The 17460-nt window shown below is 38.8% G+C and overlaps 2 protein-coding genes across 4 annotated transcripts in view; both read right to left on the reverse strand.

Moving 5' to 3' along the window:
* Window positions 1–2658: 2658 nt before the first annotated feature.
* ndc80 (NDC80 kinetochore complex component) lies at window positions 2659–11009 on the reverse strand. Its single transcript, XM_071483105.1, has 17 exons — window positions 10850–11009; window positions 10261–10359; window positions 9582–9665; window positions 9121–9247; window positions 8628–8800; window positions 8122–8224; window positions 7858–7947; window positions 7459–7552; window positions 7238–7338; window positions 6851–6995; window positions 6278–6483; window positions 5775–5924; window positions 5496–5585; window positions 4696–4788; window positions 4155–4285; window positions 3801–3903; window positions 2659–3186 (listed from the first exon to the last, which is right to left on the reverse strand). The coding sequence occupies exons 1-17, from the start codon at window positions 10855–10857 to the stop codon at window positions 3058–3060; spliced, it is 1926 nt and encodes a 641-aa protein (XP_071339206.1). The 5' UTR covers window positions 10858–11009; the 3' UTR covers window positions 2659–3057.
* Window positions 11010–11704: 695 nt separating this feature from the next.
* The window catches only part of nipbla (NIPBL cohesin loading factor a), a 28132-nt gene continuing 22376 nt past the window's right edge, over window positions 11705–17460 (reverse strand). For all 3 annotated transcript variants that reach the window (XM_071483103.1, XM_071483102.1, XM_071483104.1), the window contains exons 39-49: window positions 17110–17264; window positions 16780–16870; window positions 16386–16559; window positions 15963–16153; window positions 15473–15580; window positions 15048–15248; window positions 14577–14723; window positions 14048–14433; window positions 13724–13898; window positions 13110–13307; window positions 11705–13017 (exon numbers count right to left, since the gene is read on the reverse strand). In XM_071483103.1, the coding sequence (XP_071339204.1) occupies window positions 12655–13017; window positions 13110–13307; window positions 13724–13898; window positions 14048–14433; window positions 14577–14723; window positions 15048–15248; window positions 15473–15580; window positions 15963–16153; window positions 16386–16559; window positions 16780–16870; window positions 17110–17264 (2189 nt within the window). In that variant the 3' untranslated portion in view covers window positions 11705–12654. The remainder of the gene's footprint in view (window positions 13018–13109; window positions 13308–13723; window positions 13899–14047; window positions 14434–14576; window positions 14724–15047; window positions 15249–15472; window positions 15581–15962; window positions 16154–16385; window positions 16560–16779; window positions 16871–17109; window positions 17265–17460) is intronic.

The raw sequence follows: 17460 nt of genomic DNA on the forward strand, positions 1-17460 counted from the left end.
TGGCTTTTATGGATGCCACCTGTCCGCATGGGATGTGATAAACACACTGAGGTCTGTCTTGTTTAGTTGAATTAAGTCCCTGTGGCTGTTAACACATGGCACCAGCCTTCCTCCTCTCTTTCGCTTCCTGCACAGCCTGTCCTCTCTTATACGCCACCCCACCCCACCCCACCCAACACACACACACACACACACACACAAACTCAAACAGAGTTCAGGGTTGCCTCTACTAGAGGTGGAAGTTATCCATCACATTTTCATTCCCTCTCTCCGTGGAGCCCCTCACAATCACCTCATCTCTCCTCATCACATCTGCCAAAAACCTTTTTCTCACGCTTGCAGCACTGACGGCTTTCAAATGTGCCCCCTGTGAAAACTTCTAAGACTTTACTGTATTGACATGATGTTGAGATTTTGGGTTTGGCCATCACCCCAAATTCCAGGATGACACTTTAGCCTTGCTTAAAATGCTTGGAAAAAGGAAATGCTTCACTGGTAGACATTTCCTGCTCACTTGGTCAATTGTTTAGTCTATGAATTGTCAATTTCACGGTGTCATCGGTGTCCATCGGGCCAAAAGCCCAAAACCGAAAGATAATCTGTTTACAATTAAATAACAGAGAGAAAATAGCAAATCCTCACATGTGAGAGACTAGAACAGGTTAATGTTTGGCATCTGTGCTTGGAAAATGACTCAAACAATTGATACTAATGATTCATCTCTGCAAACGGACTAATGAATTAACTGAGCTCTAAAGTGATGTAATTTTCTGTTCTGTTGTATAAACTAGCCATCATTGTCATTAACTTGTTCCTAATTCAATTTGCAATTTATCCAATATCTTTCCCAGAATGCTTTTCAACAGAAGATGCACTTCTGTGAAATCACATATATACAACATCGCATCCAACAAGAGCAGCTGAATTAGAAAGCAGACATCTTTATTTGAAAAAGATCCTTCGGGTCTTTGAACCCTAAAGTTTCATAAGACACTTTGACAAACACAGGATCATGGTTAATATAACAGCATATAGAAAGATTTAAAGCTTGTCAATTTTTTTTTTTTTTAAATAGCAAAGATTCGAGCTTGAATTGTGTCCAGGATCTCTGGATTGAATCTCTGGACTGGATATAGATGTAAAATAAATGCTAATACTGAATGCCAAGCCTGCAGAGCTCATTGGAAACAGGTACAATGAGCAATGTTGACCATGACTGGAGAAAGCATTTTGGAGAGATATGGTCCACTTCCTGTTTGTCTCATCACTGCCAACTTTCCCTCTGCCAGATCATTTGCAATAAATGCTCCTGCCAGAAGTGCAGATTACATTTACTCCTAAAATAAAACACTTCATTTACTAATGAGCTAATCAGTTTTATGGGTTTTGGCCGATAGGTGGAACTTAAATGCTCTAATGTGCTCTGTAAAAATAGGACAAATAAGACTGAAACAAATGGAAACTATGCCTGTTGTTTCTTTGTTGACCAGAAAGAATATTATCAAGAGTGGATCAACAATATATAAGAAGCAAAATGTGTTCGTGCTTAAATGAAAACTACCAGTAAATTAAATGGCTTTTGTTTGTAGCCATGTTAATATAATGTCTGATTAAATCTGACCTGATGGTGGCACTGCAGGAGTATTGTATTGACTGATCGTTGTTTAGTCTTTACATTTCTTTGAGTAACCTTTAACAGCTGGTGTCACTGGCCACCCCATTGCAATCAAGCAAACAAGAGACAGCCTAGAAAACCTACTTAAAGCCAGTGCAGTTGGTGCTTACTCTGGCTGAGACAGCTTTAACTAAATTAAAAGCCAACTAGTTGTTGAACATAATTTTTGAATGTCCGAATAGTTGTTGAACCACTAGAATAGTTGAACCACTTGACGAAACTTCAGGGCTGGTATTGCAACATTAACAACAGTTCAGAAGTTTGGAAGAGTTCCCAGAAGAAAACAGGGAGAGATAAATAAAAGCAGCTCAGGACAAATGTTTTCAGCAGCTGATAAGACTGTTGAGGTTGTTAATGCTGTTATTTGGTCATCCTAGCCCATACTGAGACACAGATGATGTACCCCATTTGACTTAACAGCCTAAATTAAGGGTAGTCTAAGTGATTGTAATCTAATACGCTTTTTTTCAAATCATATTCAGTTAATATGTCCTCATGGTCTGCTAGCTGTCCATTCTGTCTGCTTGAAAAAAAAAATAAAAGTTTTTCCTACACCGCCCTTGCTCTGTAAATGGGAAAATAAACAGGTGGCTCCCACCAAGCCATTCAAGCCAGTTAGCAACAGGTGGCATTGGTGCTCCTGCACAGGTCAAAGGAAAGAAACAGAGAGGGAAATGGGGGAAAGGAGGCAGTGTTGGAGCAAGAGAGTAAAGCAACATGAACTGTGAGTTTTAAGCATCTAGTGGTGTGTGCTGCCTTCTAGTGGCTCCAGTACAACTCTCTAATGAAGTGGCCAGAAAGAAAGGACTGATGATACATCTTGCAGAACAGCCACAAACACAATCGATGCGCTGAACAAACCTTTCAACTGTTTCTTTCTGGTATGGATTACAACAATGTCACAATAAAAAAAGAAAAAAAACATGACACACTTTTCCAGCCATTTGTTCTGGTTTGTTGTTGGCATGTATATTTAAACAGACTGGAGGGTTTAGAGTAATTTTTATTTTGCATGTGGATACTTATTAATAACTACAACAACAACAACAAATAGAAAATGTTGATAGAGAATGACACAAAACACACACGAACACATGAAAATCTGGAGTCTGTAACTGAATGGACATACATTCAAAATTAAAAGCCTCCATCTTGGTACAACCACTTTGTATTTACAATGCATCTATGATGGCAAAAACACACTGTTTTAAGCTAAGGTTACAATGGATACATTTTCAAAACTTGTTGAGAACACATCAACCAAAATCTAATCATTTAAGTTATTTGTTTCTTCTTTCCAAGATGAAAATAAACTGAAAATGTAAATGATGGGGGAAAATCCCACAAACCTCTGAAAAGACCCTGAGGCCTAATTGCTCTCTTTACGAACTGTTTGCCTTGGACTTTAAGCTATTCACAGTCTCCCGCATCTTCTGTATCGCAGCCGCGTCCTCTTCAACAGCCTTAGAGCAGACACGCTGCACTCTGCTGTGCAGATCCTCCAGGCACTTCTGTAGCACACAAACCACAAGAGCCAACGGTGAGCAAAAATCAGCTAACACCCTCATCACATTTACAATACACACCAATTTATATTAGATTATAAATACAGGTTATAGATTCAGATAGTTATTGTGCTTTAGGATTTTTCTAATAATTGATTCTCCCTGTTTTTTATAGTACTATGTTGCTATCATTTATTTCCTGTATTTCAAACAATCAAGTCTTTTTTGCATGAAAAGCTTTAAGATATTTAGTCAGTGATGGCTACAGTCACAAAAGCTTGGGCCACTTAACTTGATAGCAAGTCTTTTTACTTTTACAATTAATACTTTGTGTTTAGAGAAGTGTGTAGATGCTTTCACCCTGTAAATTTGAGAACATTTTTTATTTATTTAAATCATTTAAATTTCGAAAATCATTGAGGTTTCCCTCATTTACAATGATGTTGAGGTACACAAAAAATACAGATTCAAATACAAAAAAAATTCAATACAGTTCAAAGAGGACAGTACTTAGTAACAGCATTTGCACACTGAGGTGAAGTGGTTTGAGATCACATACAGATTTACATACAGATTCTTCCTGCAGTACTCGAGACAGAGAAATGTTGCAAGAAAGTTACCTCTGTAACCGACAAGTGGTTAGCAGCTGTGGTAAATACAGATGCCAGGTTGTTGGCCACCGTTCGCCTCTCCTCATTGGTCTCCTGCAGCACCAGGTGGTACCTGGAAAAGATCAAAAATCTTTCATTTTGAAACAAAGAACTACGATTGGCAGAAATGGGGACTCCAGAGATGTTAAAGCTTGCACACCGAGCCCCATTTTATGAATATGTAAATAAATGAGGCAGACTGATTTGATTTTTCTATTTGTCATTGTTTTGTTTTGTAGTGGCTACAGATGACCAGCAGTATGAAGAAGTAATTCTTAAGACATAAATATTATTGATAGATATATGGCATTGATAGTCACTTACTGTTGTTGTGCTGCCTTCAGCTGTTGCACTGCTTCATCGTAACCATAAGTTACTTTCTTCTCCAGAAGTTTACGATGGTTTTCCACTGACTCCATCTCTGCTGCCCATTCCTGCTCCTCTCGGGCTAGTTCCTATGCAAACACAGACACACAGGAAATTATAGTACTTACATGTATGAAGCCATTGTGCATTTTGTGTCACAAACATGTTAAAACATTAATTCATTTCAGTCTGTGTTTCAGCTTAGAATACAAACAGTTCAGTGCAGTGCTGACAAACTGCATGCCACTCTTTATGATCACATATAAAGATTTTCTTGTTAATATATTTTAGCAGACTTTTCCATTTTCAAAGGTCATAGGTTAAAATGGTCTCATGGTTAAAACTACAGAGTTTATATCAGTTGTCATGTTTATGCCATTTTCAAAAGTTACTTATCTTAAACCAATGCCTTCATGGGGAATTTACACATCCGCTAAAATATTAAAAGACGGTCACTCACACGGCATTTTTAACATCGTGAAAAGAAGATGGACTATACCTGCATGTCAGAATCCAACCGTTCATCCAGCTTGCGAATCTGCTCTCTCAGCTGCTTCAGATCATTGGACTTGTCCAAGATGTTTGAATTCAACTAGAAGACACAAAGACACAACCAGAGACACAAAGACACAACCAGTATTAATGTCACAATCCCATCAAACACCTGATTTCAGCCCTGACGTCAATTTTTGGAGATCACAGAAAAAAGCCCCACATCAGAGGCAAACTGGTGTTCGCTTGACACTGCCAAATCAGCGCTCAAACTGTTATCAACTGTTTTCAAAGACTGAATCCAAGAGACTCGCCAATGCATCACAGATGCCCAAAAGATATCTAGTAGGCCAAATATCTGGACTGGTTTGAGAGTCCAAATCCAGATATGTGAAAATTGTTTTCTTTTCCTTCGCTGAAAATTAGTACATAAACTTTATAGTTTGATTCTCACAGACTATCCAGTTTGGAAGAAAAATAAATCCTATCTCATATACTGTGTTGCATCATTTCTCATGTCACTTCTCATTTGTATTTTCATGACAAAATGTAGTTTGGAGACCAGAGAGACTCACTGGAGATTCCTCCTGGTCAAAGATCTTGTAATTTTGACCCTCTCTCACTGACCAGCCATGTAGTGTGCAAACCACAACAACTTTAAGATTCCTGATTACAAGATAAGTTGTGTAGTGTGAACAGTGCAGCAACCTGATGACTTTGAAAGTCATGTAGTGTGTACATGGCATAAGATCTGGCTGTTGCTGCCTACTGCAATATTTCTGGATACATATGCAACAGTTTTGTTACCTGTTCACAGGACTCCTCCAGACTAAGGTTCATGTTGGCTAATCGACTGTTCTCCTCCTCCACATCACTGGCCAGCTTTCTTAGGAGCATCTACGCCACACAGCACAAATCGGAAGTTCACAGAACACCACAGTATATTATCACACAGAATAAAACAACAGATCTTCAGTGTTGTACGATGGAGTTAACTTTCAAATATAACATATTATATGAAATATGAAAGTCTGCTCTTATTTAGATACAAATAATTGTGTATACTGGATCATCAGCTGGAAGTACCTGTATCTGTGTTTTATGCTGAACCATGCTGCTGGGTCCACATTCAAAAGGCCTGATTTCAAAATCATGACCACAGGCATTCTCTGCAGACAGTGGTATCAGCTTCAGTTTGCGTGCCAGCTTGTGATACTCTGTTACCTTCAACTCCGCCTGGAATTGAAGGAAATAACATGACAGAACAGACACAGGAGAGACAAAGGTACAAGTAAAATCACAGGTCAAAATATGTGCCACTGGAAGAAAAACATCTGATCTCGTCCATCTACAGACTGTAAACCATGTAAGCATAAAAGCACAGACACATGGTATCATAATTTCCTTAAAATCACAAAATGAGGTGTTCTCCATTTAAACCTTATCACATTTGGAATTTAGAAAGCATCTGATATTAAGAAAGAGACTGTTAGATAATTTCATAAAATTTCAAAAATTAATTTGTTATATAAACCAAATGGGTCCATGCCTGCTCCTCTTTGCTTACATACTACATGTACATAGAGTACCTTCTCTTTCACTTTGGCCAGAGTGATCTCTTCATTCCACTTGTGCTGTTCAGCATCTTCAAGAGACTTGCTGAGACTGGAGATGGTCTGTTGGAGTTCTCTCTTCTCTCTGTTGATCCTCTCTACATCAGCTGGAGTAAACTTCTGGTTCTGCAGGAGGTGTTGGAGTTCATCCCGCTCATGTTTTAGAGACTCCAGATGACTGACTGCAAAATGACAGAAAGGGAAACATGATGTACAGGAAATCACGCCCAATTCTCAGTGGTTATCTTACTGGAAAAAGACATTCATGGCTGTTGTAGAAGACTCAATAAAACCACTTGTGACCACATAACAGAATCCTTATTATGTTAGTGCTGGGCATGCACAAACCCATGAAGAACTTGGAAATGTGTAATTTAATGTGAAATGTGTAATCTAGCGACTTAAACCACATAAATTAGCTCAGATATCTTCACAGAGACTGAATATTCAGATCCAGATATAATCAGATGCCCACAGGTTCCAGTGCTTCCTGCCACAGGACTGGCTGACTAACATGGTCAGGTGCAGCCCTTTATTCCCCGTGTTTACCAGAGGTGTCTAGCTCATCGTTCAGCTCTGAGGCTTTGTTCTCCAGGTTGGCTTTAAAGGACTCCAGGCTGCTTCGATAACTCTGCAGTTTCTTGAGGTCTGCCTGCAGCTTCACCTTTTCCATCCTCTTGGTCATTAGACGGTCCTATTCAGAAGAAGAGACAGAAAAATATTTTTCTGATTTACTGCTCATCCTATGGATGTTTCATATTACTGATGGAACTCAGCGCAACATTTAACAGCTTGAACATATTGAATCAACAGCTTAAAAATCTTTGCACCTCTGACAGTCATAAACATCTCCTTTTCCTTTCAAGGTTGAAAACCAAGATTTAAAGTGTGATTTTTAATCTAATCTGTACAAATGGGGACAAAAAGGCCTCTGACCGTCTGGCTCTCCTTCTCCAGTCTGTCAACCTCATCACTGAGTATTCTGTGCTTCTCCTCCATCGAGGCCAGCAGGGCTTCATCAACGTTGTAAAGTTTCTCTGTGAGGACACACACAACACACACACTTGTTGAAACTAACAATTGAACATTCTACTCAAATATACAAAGAAACTAATTCATTATTTAAAACTACTTTCAAAGAGAGAGCCTTTGCTTACTTAGTTTAGTGAGGAATGTTTCATCTTCATCCTCAAATGTGTCATCACCCTGCATGAACTTAGAGTATGTCTCAGCTGTGTAATCAAGGAAGAGCTGCACAGAAACAAAATGAAAGAAAGGATTAAAAAACACAAACAAATGAAAAAATAAACAAACAAACATTAACATAAAATAAAAGTAACTATAAATTTCTATTACATTCAATTCTGTTGATTCTGGTCATGAGAGAGAGAGAGAGAGAACACCTGAATAGCTTTGTAATATACTGTATCAGTAAGAAAAGTCTTGTGTTTGATTCCAAGAGCAAATGTACGGTACCTCTTGAAATGCCTTTACATATGCTTTTTAGAAGCGGAGTGCTTATGCCTCATGGTGCTGTGTAAAAAGAGTTAGAGTACCTTGTTATACTCAGCTCCTTCCTCGATATTGTCATTGTCTTCACAGAAGTCACTGAACAGCAGCTCCTGCTTACTCAAACTCCAGTTGATCTGACACCCAGACACACAGAGTAAACACATATAAACACTTGTCTTAATTTCTTTAAATAGAAATTGCATTACATTGTTCTTTTTGTTGCATTCTACATCCTGTGCAAATGAATCTGGTTTTATATAAAAAAGATCCACTGTAAGTCCTATTAAATAGTGCTGATTGTGTCTCACCTTGACATTATCAATTAGCCACATCAGAGCACCCAGGGCCTGAGGCCAGGTATGGGGAGCTCCAACAGAATACATTGAGCACTTGGAGAGAACAAATGGATACCTAAAACCATAAACAGGGAGATAATCAAGCACAGAGACAGTGAGCAATGTTTCTTAAACCTGAGGAGTTAACTTGAAAGTTCACAATAATGTAAGGTACTTACATGTACAGACTTCATGTACTGTGATTTATTTTATAACCCCCCCCCACCCCAAAAAAAATCATTCGTTGTATTTTCTGTGATATCTATATTTTTTTGATATTTTTCTTTTTATGAATGTTTCTTGCATCATTTTATCAAGCACCAGCTTTGATTTCAGTGATACTAAACTACATTTTGAATACAGCTAGGCCACCAAGTGCCTTCTATGATCAAAATATACACTTAAGAGTGTTGGAATACTAAATGAAAAGGAAATTCTGTATAATAAAGTATACAATACTTAATACTAAATGCATCCACCTCAGGGCTTTTAGGATAGCTGGAACCTCCTCCTCAACTTTTGAGTTTGGCATCTCAAAGGTTGGATCTAGCTGGCGGTAGATAAACTCAAACATCTTCACAAACTCCTTGGTCGAGGGAGACTGGAGAGTCTTGGCTGACAAGGTGCCTGGGTAACCCTGGTCTGTCAAGAACTAGAAAGATATAACACAGAATATTAGGCAGGACAGAATTATAGATTCCCACTCATATTGTCCCACATCATAGCATAGTGCTACTTTTTTTACATATTACATACATACTGTGGGTTCAAAATTTGAGTGGGCTGAAGTGTTGCAGTTGTGCTCCGCAGGTTAGTGAAATAAGGTGTATGTACTATCTGCTTTGGGGCACCGAGGTCAAACACTTTCATATCACATAGATGGTTTAATGTATTAAAGGTGTAGCAATGTTAAAACAGACAAAGATTTTTAACCGTATTCACATTACAGAGTGTGAAAGAAAGTATTTTTACCTCATGCAGCTGTCTGATACATTGCTGAACATAAGATTTATCATGCAGAGGTCTGGCGTCTTTGATCTTCTCGGTTCCTCCAAACCCTGACATGGTGCTGTTGCGAGGCATGCTGGCGCCACTAGTTCTGCAACCAAAACATTAACATATGACCGAAACATGAAATATCAATTTTGCTAATTAGAATCAAAGAAAAACAAACAGCCTCATTTAATTTACATCTAAATATTTGCAATGTGGAAATGTATTGATGGAAAAATGAAAGACACAGTCACAAGTTTAATAATTTACAAAGAAACTGACCAATTTTACTTTGACGACGACAATCAACTCTTTTCTCATTTACTCATTTCAGTATTTTTTTTACCACATCTATTCTGTTAATTTTCCAATTTGTGACTGTGTCTGTCACACTGGTTTAAATAATTCATGGCTCAGTTACTGAAATATTATTCACATACCGAGCACCAAAGAAGCTGGTCCGCCTTTCAGAGGTCACAGACTGTGGTTTGGGTATATTGAGCTTTCCAAACGAAGGCTGTTTACTGTAAAGAAACAAAACTGTGAACAAATGGATGTGTTCCACTTTGAAAACTATGAAAATAATTTCCTGATGTTTGTGTCCAAGTCTATCATTTATCACTGCAAAATTATTGAAAAAAAAAACTGCAATTATTTTGATAATCAATTAACTGTTTAAGTTATCTTTCAAGCAAAAATGCCACACATTTAATACTTCTAGGTGCTTTCTTATATGAGAATTTGCTGCTATTCCTGATCTTATATAATCACTTTTCATTGTTTTCTTGTTACACACAACAAACAATTAATCGAGAAAATAATACAGCCCTATAGGAAATAATGTGCAGCTATAACCAACAAGTGTAGTCCGACCTAACCAATCTTAATGTGGTAGAGGTAGTCAAGCACTTCAGTCTATACTATGGTTGGTATAACTTAATGTGAATCACACCCTTTTGTGGATGTGAGCCACAGTAAGTTATACCAACCATAGATTTGCATGATAAAAAAGTTCACCCAGTACATGGAAAACAAAGGCAGTATCTTTGCTGACAAACTATAATGTCTGAATGTATTGAATCTCCTTTAAAAAGTTAACGTATATTACTTTAAACCAACCTCTGGGGCGTTGTGTACACATTACTCATCCTGTTGGTGTCTTGCACTCGCATTGGCAGCTCCGATGGTCTGCTGCCTGTTGCTCGACTCATCCTTCCACTGGACACAAGTTATTACAAAAAAGAAACAGACGTTGTTTATTTACTTACGCTGCTCTAGTGTTTCACAAAGCCATACCCACCCATAAAAATATATAGAACTGCATCGTAATGCAATAACGCTGGCTCCATTTTGAAATGAATGTCAGTATATACGACCAGAGCCAGTTAACGCAACGTCTGTCACAATCTCTATGAATGTTAGCGGTGGCGTAGCTAAATAGCTTTGAAGCAATTGTATTCGTTTGGTGACCAAACTATAGAGAACTAAACATGTCAAAGCTAAAAATTGTTTAGGGGGTAAAGCAACTGTCACGGTTGGTAACGGTAGGTAGCTAGCGTTAGCGTTAGCGTTAGCGTTAGGGTGACTGGCTGGCAATATCTTAGCGAAGTTACCACGACCATTACATTTTGCCCGAATACTATTAGCTGATCATTTTCAGTGATAAACGATAACTTTTAAGTGGTTTTGAAATGAGTTTGAGACGTACCGCTCCATATTTCGTAGGTAGAAGAACTAATCCAATGAATCAAACAACCGCACAACGGACGAAGCCGTGAACCCGCCAAAACAATACAAAATACCAAAATACCGGATGGCGGTGACGTCACCAGAGTACGGGGAGCCGTGTGGTCCAAGAAGGTTTCGAAACGTAAGTAATTTGACTTGCGAACATCACGAACATACGTTCACATTTGTCGTTAAAAAAGATAAACTGAAGGGAGATGAGTCCAAGATTACACTTCTTGTTATATTTGCAATTTTTATGTGATTAAAAAAAAGCTATGGGTGGGAGGAAACAGGTTCATTACTTCACCCAGCGAGTTGCACAGATATAAGATTTAAAACGTTGGGTAAGTCGTCTGAGAAAAGTACAGTATTTTCTGATATATGGTATTTACTATGACTGTAATAATCCTGAATGTGTTTGACAGATTACTCTCAAGGGTGCATACTGTTTTATGTACTACATACAGCCAGTATAAAAATATACAATGAAATAACATAGCAACATCCATGTATGCAGCTACTGATGGGGTTGTGTAGCCTAATTCTCCAAAGGGCACAAAACAGAATTACACAATATTATTTTCAAATACTATAGCAAAAATTAAAACCACAAACTCTGACCATACTTGTGATTTTGCTTTTTTTTTTTTTCTCTTTACATCTATATGTATAGATATGATAGATGGGTTGTCTGACGTCATTCTGTCGGCTCTCTCTCTCGTGATCAACCCTCTGAGATCATTTCAGCACTGTCTGTGATTTTAGCAATATCCAGGTCCTATATTTTTGTTCATTTGCAAAATGAAAAGATCAGATTAACACTTGAGCAGACAAGTGACAAAGAGAAGTAGAAAATTTATTGCAGTATTTGTTCCACCAAAAGGGTATGAATCCCCTTTCCTCTTATTACTAGGGTGACCTAATACAACAAAATCTACATTTACAAAATATCCTCCTGCAATAGGCCACATATACTGCATGCGTAGTTCGAAATAGAATAAATTATATTCAGAGGACTCTGCCATTGTACAGCATGGACAAATAAAAGTGAACAAAAATAAAAATTCTTATTTTTTTTCTTTTTTCTTCTTTTTCTTTCAAATATCTAAAAGCTAAAAGGAAAAACCATCAGGGTGCTAGTAGTATAATAAACTCCAAAAACACTTTAATAAGAACATCAAAAAGACTAATTTCCAACATTCACTTAAGGTTTTATTCTTTTTTTACAGCTTTTTTGTCTTCAGAGATATAAACATTTTAGTTTTTTGTCGTGTTAAACTATGATACAGTGGGAGTAGAAATGAGCGACTAGAATCTGCTGCACAACAGCGAAGGAGCTCCCACAACAATGTTGACAAAACATTTCCCTCCAGGTCTCTTTTCCGATAGCCTTTTTAAGGGATAATTTGGGTGAATTATTCCTTTAATGCCTTCTGGATTCTATCCTCTGAACTTGTACACAAACAAAACATGAGCAGTCCCTCTAATATAATAAGTCTTATGTTTTGTGTCATTTTTGCAAGAATAACTCATGTAAAAGTATGTAGTGTCAAATATTCTTGCCCTCTTGTGTTTTCTTACAAAAATGAGGAAGGAGAGGAGAGGGGTAGGAATCCAGTGAAGTTTGGCTGTGTCGTTGGAGGTGGCAGGTTGAGGAGGAGGCGCAGGAGCAGGGAAAACGAAGATTCTGATAAAGTAGAAATGGAGCAGGGGGGAGTCAAAAAAACAAAAAAAAAAAAACAAAACCAAAAAAAAAAAAAAAAAAACACCACCACACAGGAGCCATTAGCTAGCCCCTCCTTCCCGCGCTGCATACAGTGAGCGTAAAGTCTGTACTACTTTGTTGCTCAGTTTGTGGTTGCTGGTCAAGGCAATCTTCTTGTAAATGATGTCCGACTCCTTAATAGTGTCCACCCAAGGCACCAGTTTGCGGCCATCGCGTTTCTTAGCCTCCGCCCAGGGTCCCGAGTAGGAGCCTGCCATCCAGTGGATGCTGTATCCACTGGAGGTCTTGTTGATGACTCGAGCTATTTGTGGCCGGTCCTTGTATTTGGGGCAGCAAAGGGCAATCACATCCATAGCCTCTACTGTCTCACTCATACGGCCGGGGTCCGAGGAGTCACCCGCTCGCCTTGACCTTCGAGAGGACTGCAGGGAGGACAGAAGAAAAAAAGGTTGCACTATTTCCCAACATTTTTAAATTGTATTTTATAAATACTGTGTGTATCCATCTAACTTACCCCTGGGGTCCTTTCATCTCCATCACTATCATCATCATCTGTCTCTGGTCCTGCCTGATTCCGTGGACTGGGTCCTGACATGGGGCCAGAGCCTCCCAGCAGGGCGTTTATGGCTTTGTTTCTGATGTTAGCGCTGGCAGATGCTTCTCCCTCCTCATCCTCCTCGTCTGGGTCCAAATGTTCCATCAGAACCTTAAACTGTGTAGTACGAAAAGGCAAGAAACTAGCTTTGAGATACAAGTTTCACACTCCCCAGTAGTTACACATTGATAAATCAGAACCAAATGTGACAAAATAGGATTGGGGTAACGACTGCAAACTAACAAGTATTGAATGATTTGAAGGGCAGAACTCTTCATGACCATCAAAGGCCAGAGGAATAAAGGCCATGTGAAGTATAATAAACAAGTGTTGCCTGCCAGTAAATTTGGCTGCCATGCTCTTCAGACAAATGAAATAAATAAAAGCTATTAAAGCAGTTAACAAAAAATGCATTGTAAATTCAAATTGCAAAACTGGTGAGAAAACAGAAAGTAAAGAAAGATCAACTCACAACTTTAATGTACAGACAACATTGAGAAGGAAGTCTGAAATAAACGCGCTTCATTACTTACATCTAGGTACTGTTTGACTATCCGCCTCTTGACATCATCTGTCAGTGTGGCACGAGCCATGTTGTTGGAGATGAAGTCAATGGTTTGTCGTGGGTGGAAGTGAATGGTGCTTTTTCTGTTCACTGCCTTATCGTACACCTTGGCTGACTCTGTTGGAGAGTACTTCTGAATTTTACTGTTGGACGATAAAAAAATGTTTCAGTTAGAGTGGACATGGACATTCCAACAAGGCTGAAAGTCTGAAGTGGCACAAATAATTCACACTGAAGAATCAAGATATGGTCATTTTGATATAGGCTGTACAGAAACAAATGTAAATCTTACCTGTCAGAGAATCCATACTGGTTCTTCAGATGCTGTTTGAGCACCAGCAGCAACAGGATGCCCTGAACAGCATTGGCAAAGTCCAAGAGACCTGTGGGATTGTCTGGGAGGAGCCTCATTACTTTTTCCACATCCTCCACATCCAAATCATCAAAATCAGACTCTGACTCTGAGCTCTGTGCTGCTGCAACAGGTTTTCTGGCCTTTTTAGGCCGACGTACCACATCGTCATTATCATTATCGTCATCATCACTGTTGCTGTTCTCTTCATTGTTGCTTCTGGGAGAATCGCAGTTCATCTTTTCCTCTTCGTTCTCCCCATCTGATGTGTTCTTCCATTCCTTCTTTACCTTCTTCTCCTTACGCCTTGGCTCCTTTAGCAGAAGCTGTACAGACAGGTAAAAAAATAAAAATCCATCCAGAATAATATTTAGAACTTTTAAGAATATTTTAAATGCCATTTTTTGATGGAAGACACAAAACAAATAAGCCTTTTAGATTCAAGCTACTTTCAAAAATGGTAACCTACCTCTTTGAAGGTTTGCAACAAGTTGCTGCCAGAAACAGACAGGGTGATGTCTATGTGGTGCATGATGAAGAGAGGCTCCTCCTGGCTCTGGTATGGGAAACAGGCAAGGTTGTCTGCGATAAACAGCAGCATGTTCACTTCCGTCTTCTGCAGAAAGAAAGAAAAAGGGAAGGTTGAGTGTAAATGCCTGGTACAAACTCACATTGCAGAGTTCACTTTTTAGAATTTAAACTATCCATACAACAACCTAGCCTTGCTGAATCTGCAAGAGAGTAAAACAATGTGATCTAACATATTTGTGCTCCATAGTGTATATATACTATAAAAAAAGGTACTGCCTGAAAATTTTTGATGCTGATGTTTGTTTAACAAACATGAAATATATTTTGACTTGGCATGTAGGTAATGAGGAAATACCACTTTACACTGAGGAGTGAAAACACACGTTAAGATGAGTGCAGGTTCACTCACAGCACTGTCATCGAAGAGGTTCAGCAGTGAGATGAGGAAAGCCCTGCGGTGCTGGCGGTTACTGCGGATCATACTGAAGAGGTGGGAGCAGAGTGCTGAGTGTGTCTCGTCCTGTCTGAAACCTCTTATGATCCTTTTATGAGACATATCAATGGCCTGCTGCAAATTGTATGACATCTTCATCCCAGCAACTGCCTTCATCTGTGAAAGAATATGTTGAAAGAGATGTGTTACACACCTAGCATTTCAGACAACTGTTGAAACAGCTGTTGCAATGGGAATGTGCCAATAAAACTGTGAAAAAGAAAAAAACTACTATCAATGTGATATATTTTAAAATCATAACAACATGAGGGTCATCTAAGTCACTGACTGACAACACAAGTTATAACTTTGAAACTCGACAACACTGAACACCAACTTACATGAATGAATCCTGTGTACTTCTTGTCAATTTCCACCAGCTGCTGGTCAGCTTTGTTCCTCATGCTGGGCTCTGGGTCTGTTCCCATTGCAATGAGGTAGGGTACACACTGCACAGACCGGATGAAAACGATGTTATGTTCACATGCAATATAACAATATAATTCTGTTTACAATACAATGAGTTTTTGAAGTTTTAATGGAAGTAACTGAGGGTTTCACTTTACTACAGCACATGAAATAACTGATTTTTAGAGTTATTATTTGGCTATATTATATATGATATTTATCATAAATATCATAATAATTTCAGACAGAAAATCACTGGTAGCTTGGATATGACACCCAGACAGAAAAATTGTTTATTTTCACCTGAATCTATGAGCCCCATTCCATTAATTCCAATTCTATGACAAAGATGAGTAACTGAAATGGACTTTATCAATTACTGGAGATGGAGTCAGTTGACAGGTTCTGGCAGTCACTTCTTACCTGTACGGGATGGATGAGACCCTGGTTTAGTGTGAGAGCTATGACATTGAGAGCAAAGTGCCGTACACTGGACTGGGTGTGGAAGAACGCCTCCAACACCTGTTTTAGATAAAGCTGCATAATGGAGCTGCTCATCCCTGAAGAGATGTCTCCCATCTCCTTCAGATCCTCCTGTTTGGACAGTTTCTTCCCTGGAGAGATGGAAAATATGATGTGTTGATTATCTATTCTATTACAATATATATCTAGAAGTAACACAATGAAATATTTTTGGCACACTAACTTTTAAAGGCCACATGTTTAAATAAACAATTCATGAATCACTGTGTATTGTTCATGATGCTACCAACAAAATGTGTATATCACAACACTGGAGTCAAAATGATGCTGTTGAACTACAGCAACAACCAGAGCTATACTAACATTCTCTGTCCGCTTCCTGCATCCGCGTGTCCTCCTCCTGAAGGTATGTCTGGAGGTTTTTGAGGATCTGGATTTTGAGGTTGATGGAGGAGGAACTGTCAGCCAGGATGCCGTTGTACAAGGACTTCACCTCAGGCATGAACATTTGGCTGGGATGCATGATCACAAGGAAGCCTGAGGGAAGAGAATAACCAACAGCAAATCCATGAAGAACAACTCTGGCTTTTTATTGCAGCCCTGCATCTTGCTAAAATGACACTGTGGGTCAGTCAACAGGCAACACAACAACCTATGCCTTCAATCTTTCTTAACACACTAATATTTTGTGCACACAACAAATAGGGCAACCTTTATATTTGTCCAACCTAATCATATTTAATAATAGTGTTCTTGCCTAAGCCGATGATAGCTTTAGTCTTGACCTCCTCGTCTTCATGTTTGGTGAAGTATAGCAGCAGCTCGAGAACTTTCTCCTTGATAACAACCTGTACACAAGATACATAGAGACCATTGTGAGAAATCATACATTAAATCATTTGTTATAGCAGCAGCAAGGGTGCCAGAGCAGTGTCTTTAGTTTCACATCTAAGCTCATTTTGGCTGTAGCTCCAAAATAAGATTTTCTCGAACAGTGGCTAGGGAGAATATTAGAGCCAGAGCCCAAGTTTCCCTAGGTTTATTTCAAATGTTAAATATCATTAAAAAAAATCTAATGCTATTCTACCTTGTTCGTGCCCTTGAACTCCTCCAGATCAAAATCAAAGTGTCGGGCCAGGGCACCCACAGTGAAGAGTGATCGAAGCAGGAAAGGCTTGTTTGCTACCAATGTTGCACTATTAGGATCCTCATGATGCTGAATCTTGAGTTTGTTAAGTGCACCTGAAAAAAAGAAAAGACAGATTATACATGTACTTTCTTCTCTAGCAGTGGTGGTGGCCAGGTCGACCTCTACAATCACTCATCTGAAGGGACACGGGGGATACACTAAATTTATAGACCTGCTTGGAAAGTATAAAAACAAGTTATAGTTCCTTCTTCACACTGGCTCAAATTACAGACTGCTATTATCTTTGCA

Source organism: Trachinotus anak, unplaced genomic scaffold (genome assembly GCF_046630095.1).
Source record: "Trachinotus anak isolate AG129_WGS33_773 ecotype Australia unplaced genomic scaffold, CSIRO_AGI_Tana_v1 ptg000008l, whole genome shotgun sequence".
NCBI classification, from domain to species: domain Eukaryota; kingdom Metazoa; phylum Chordata; class Actinopteri; order Carangiformes; family Carangidae; genus Trachinotus; species Trachinotus anak.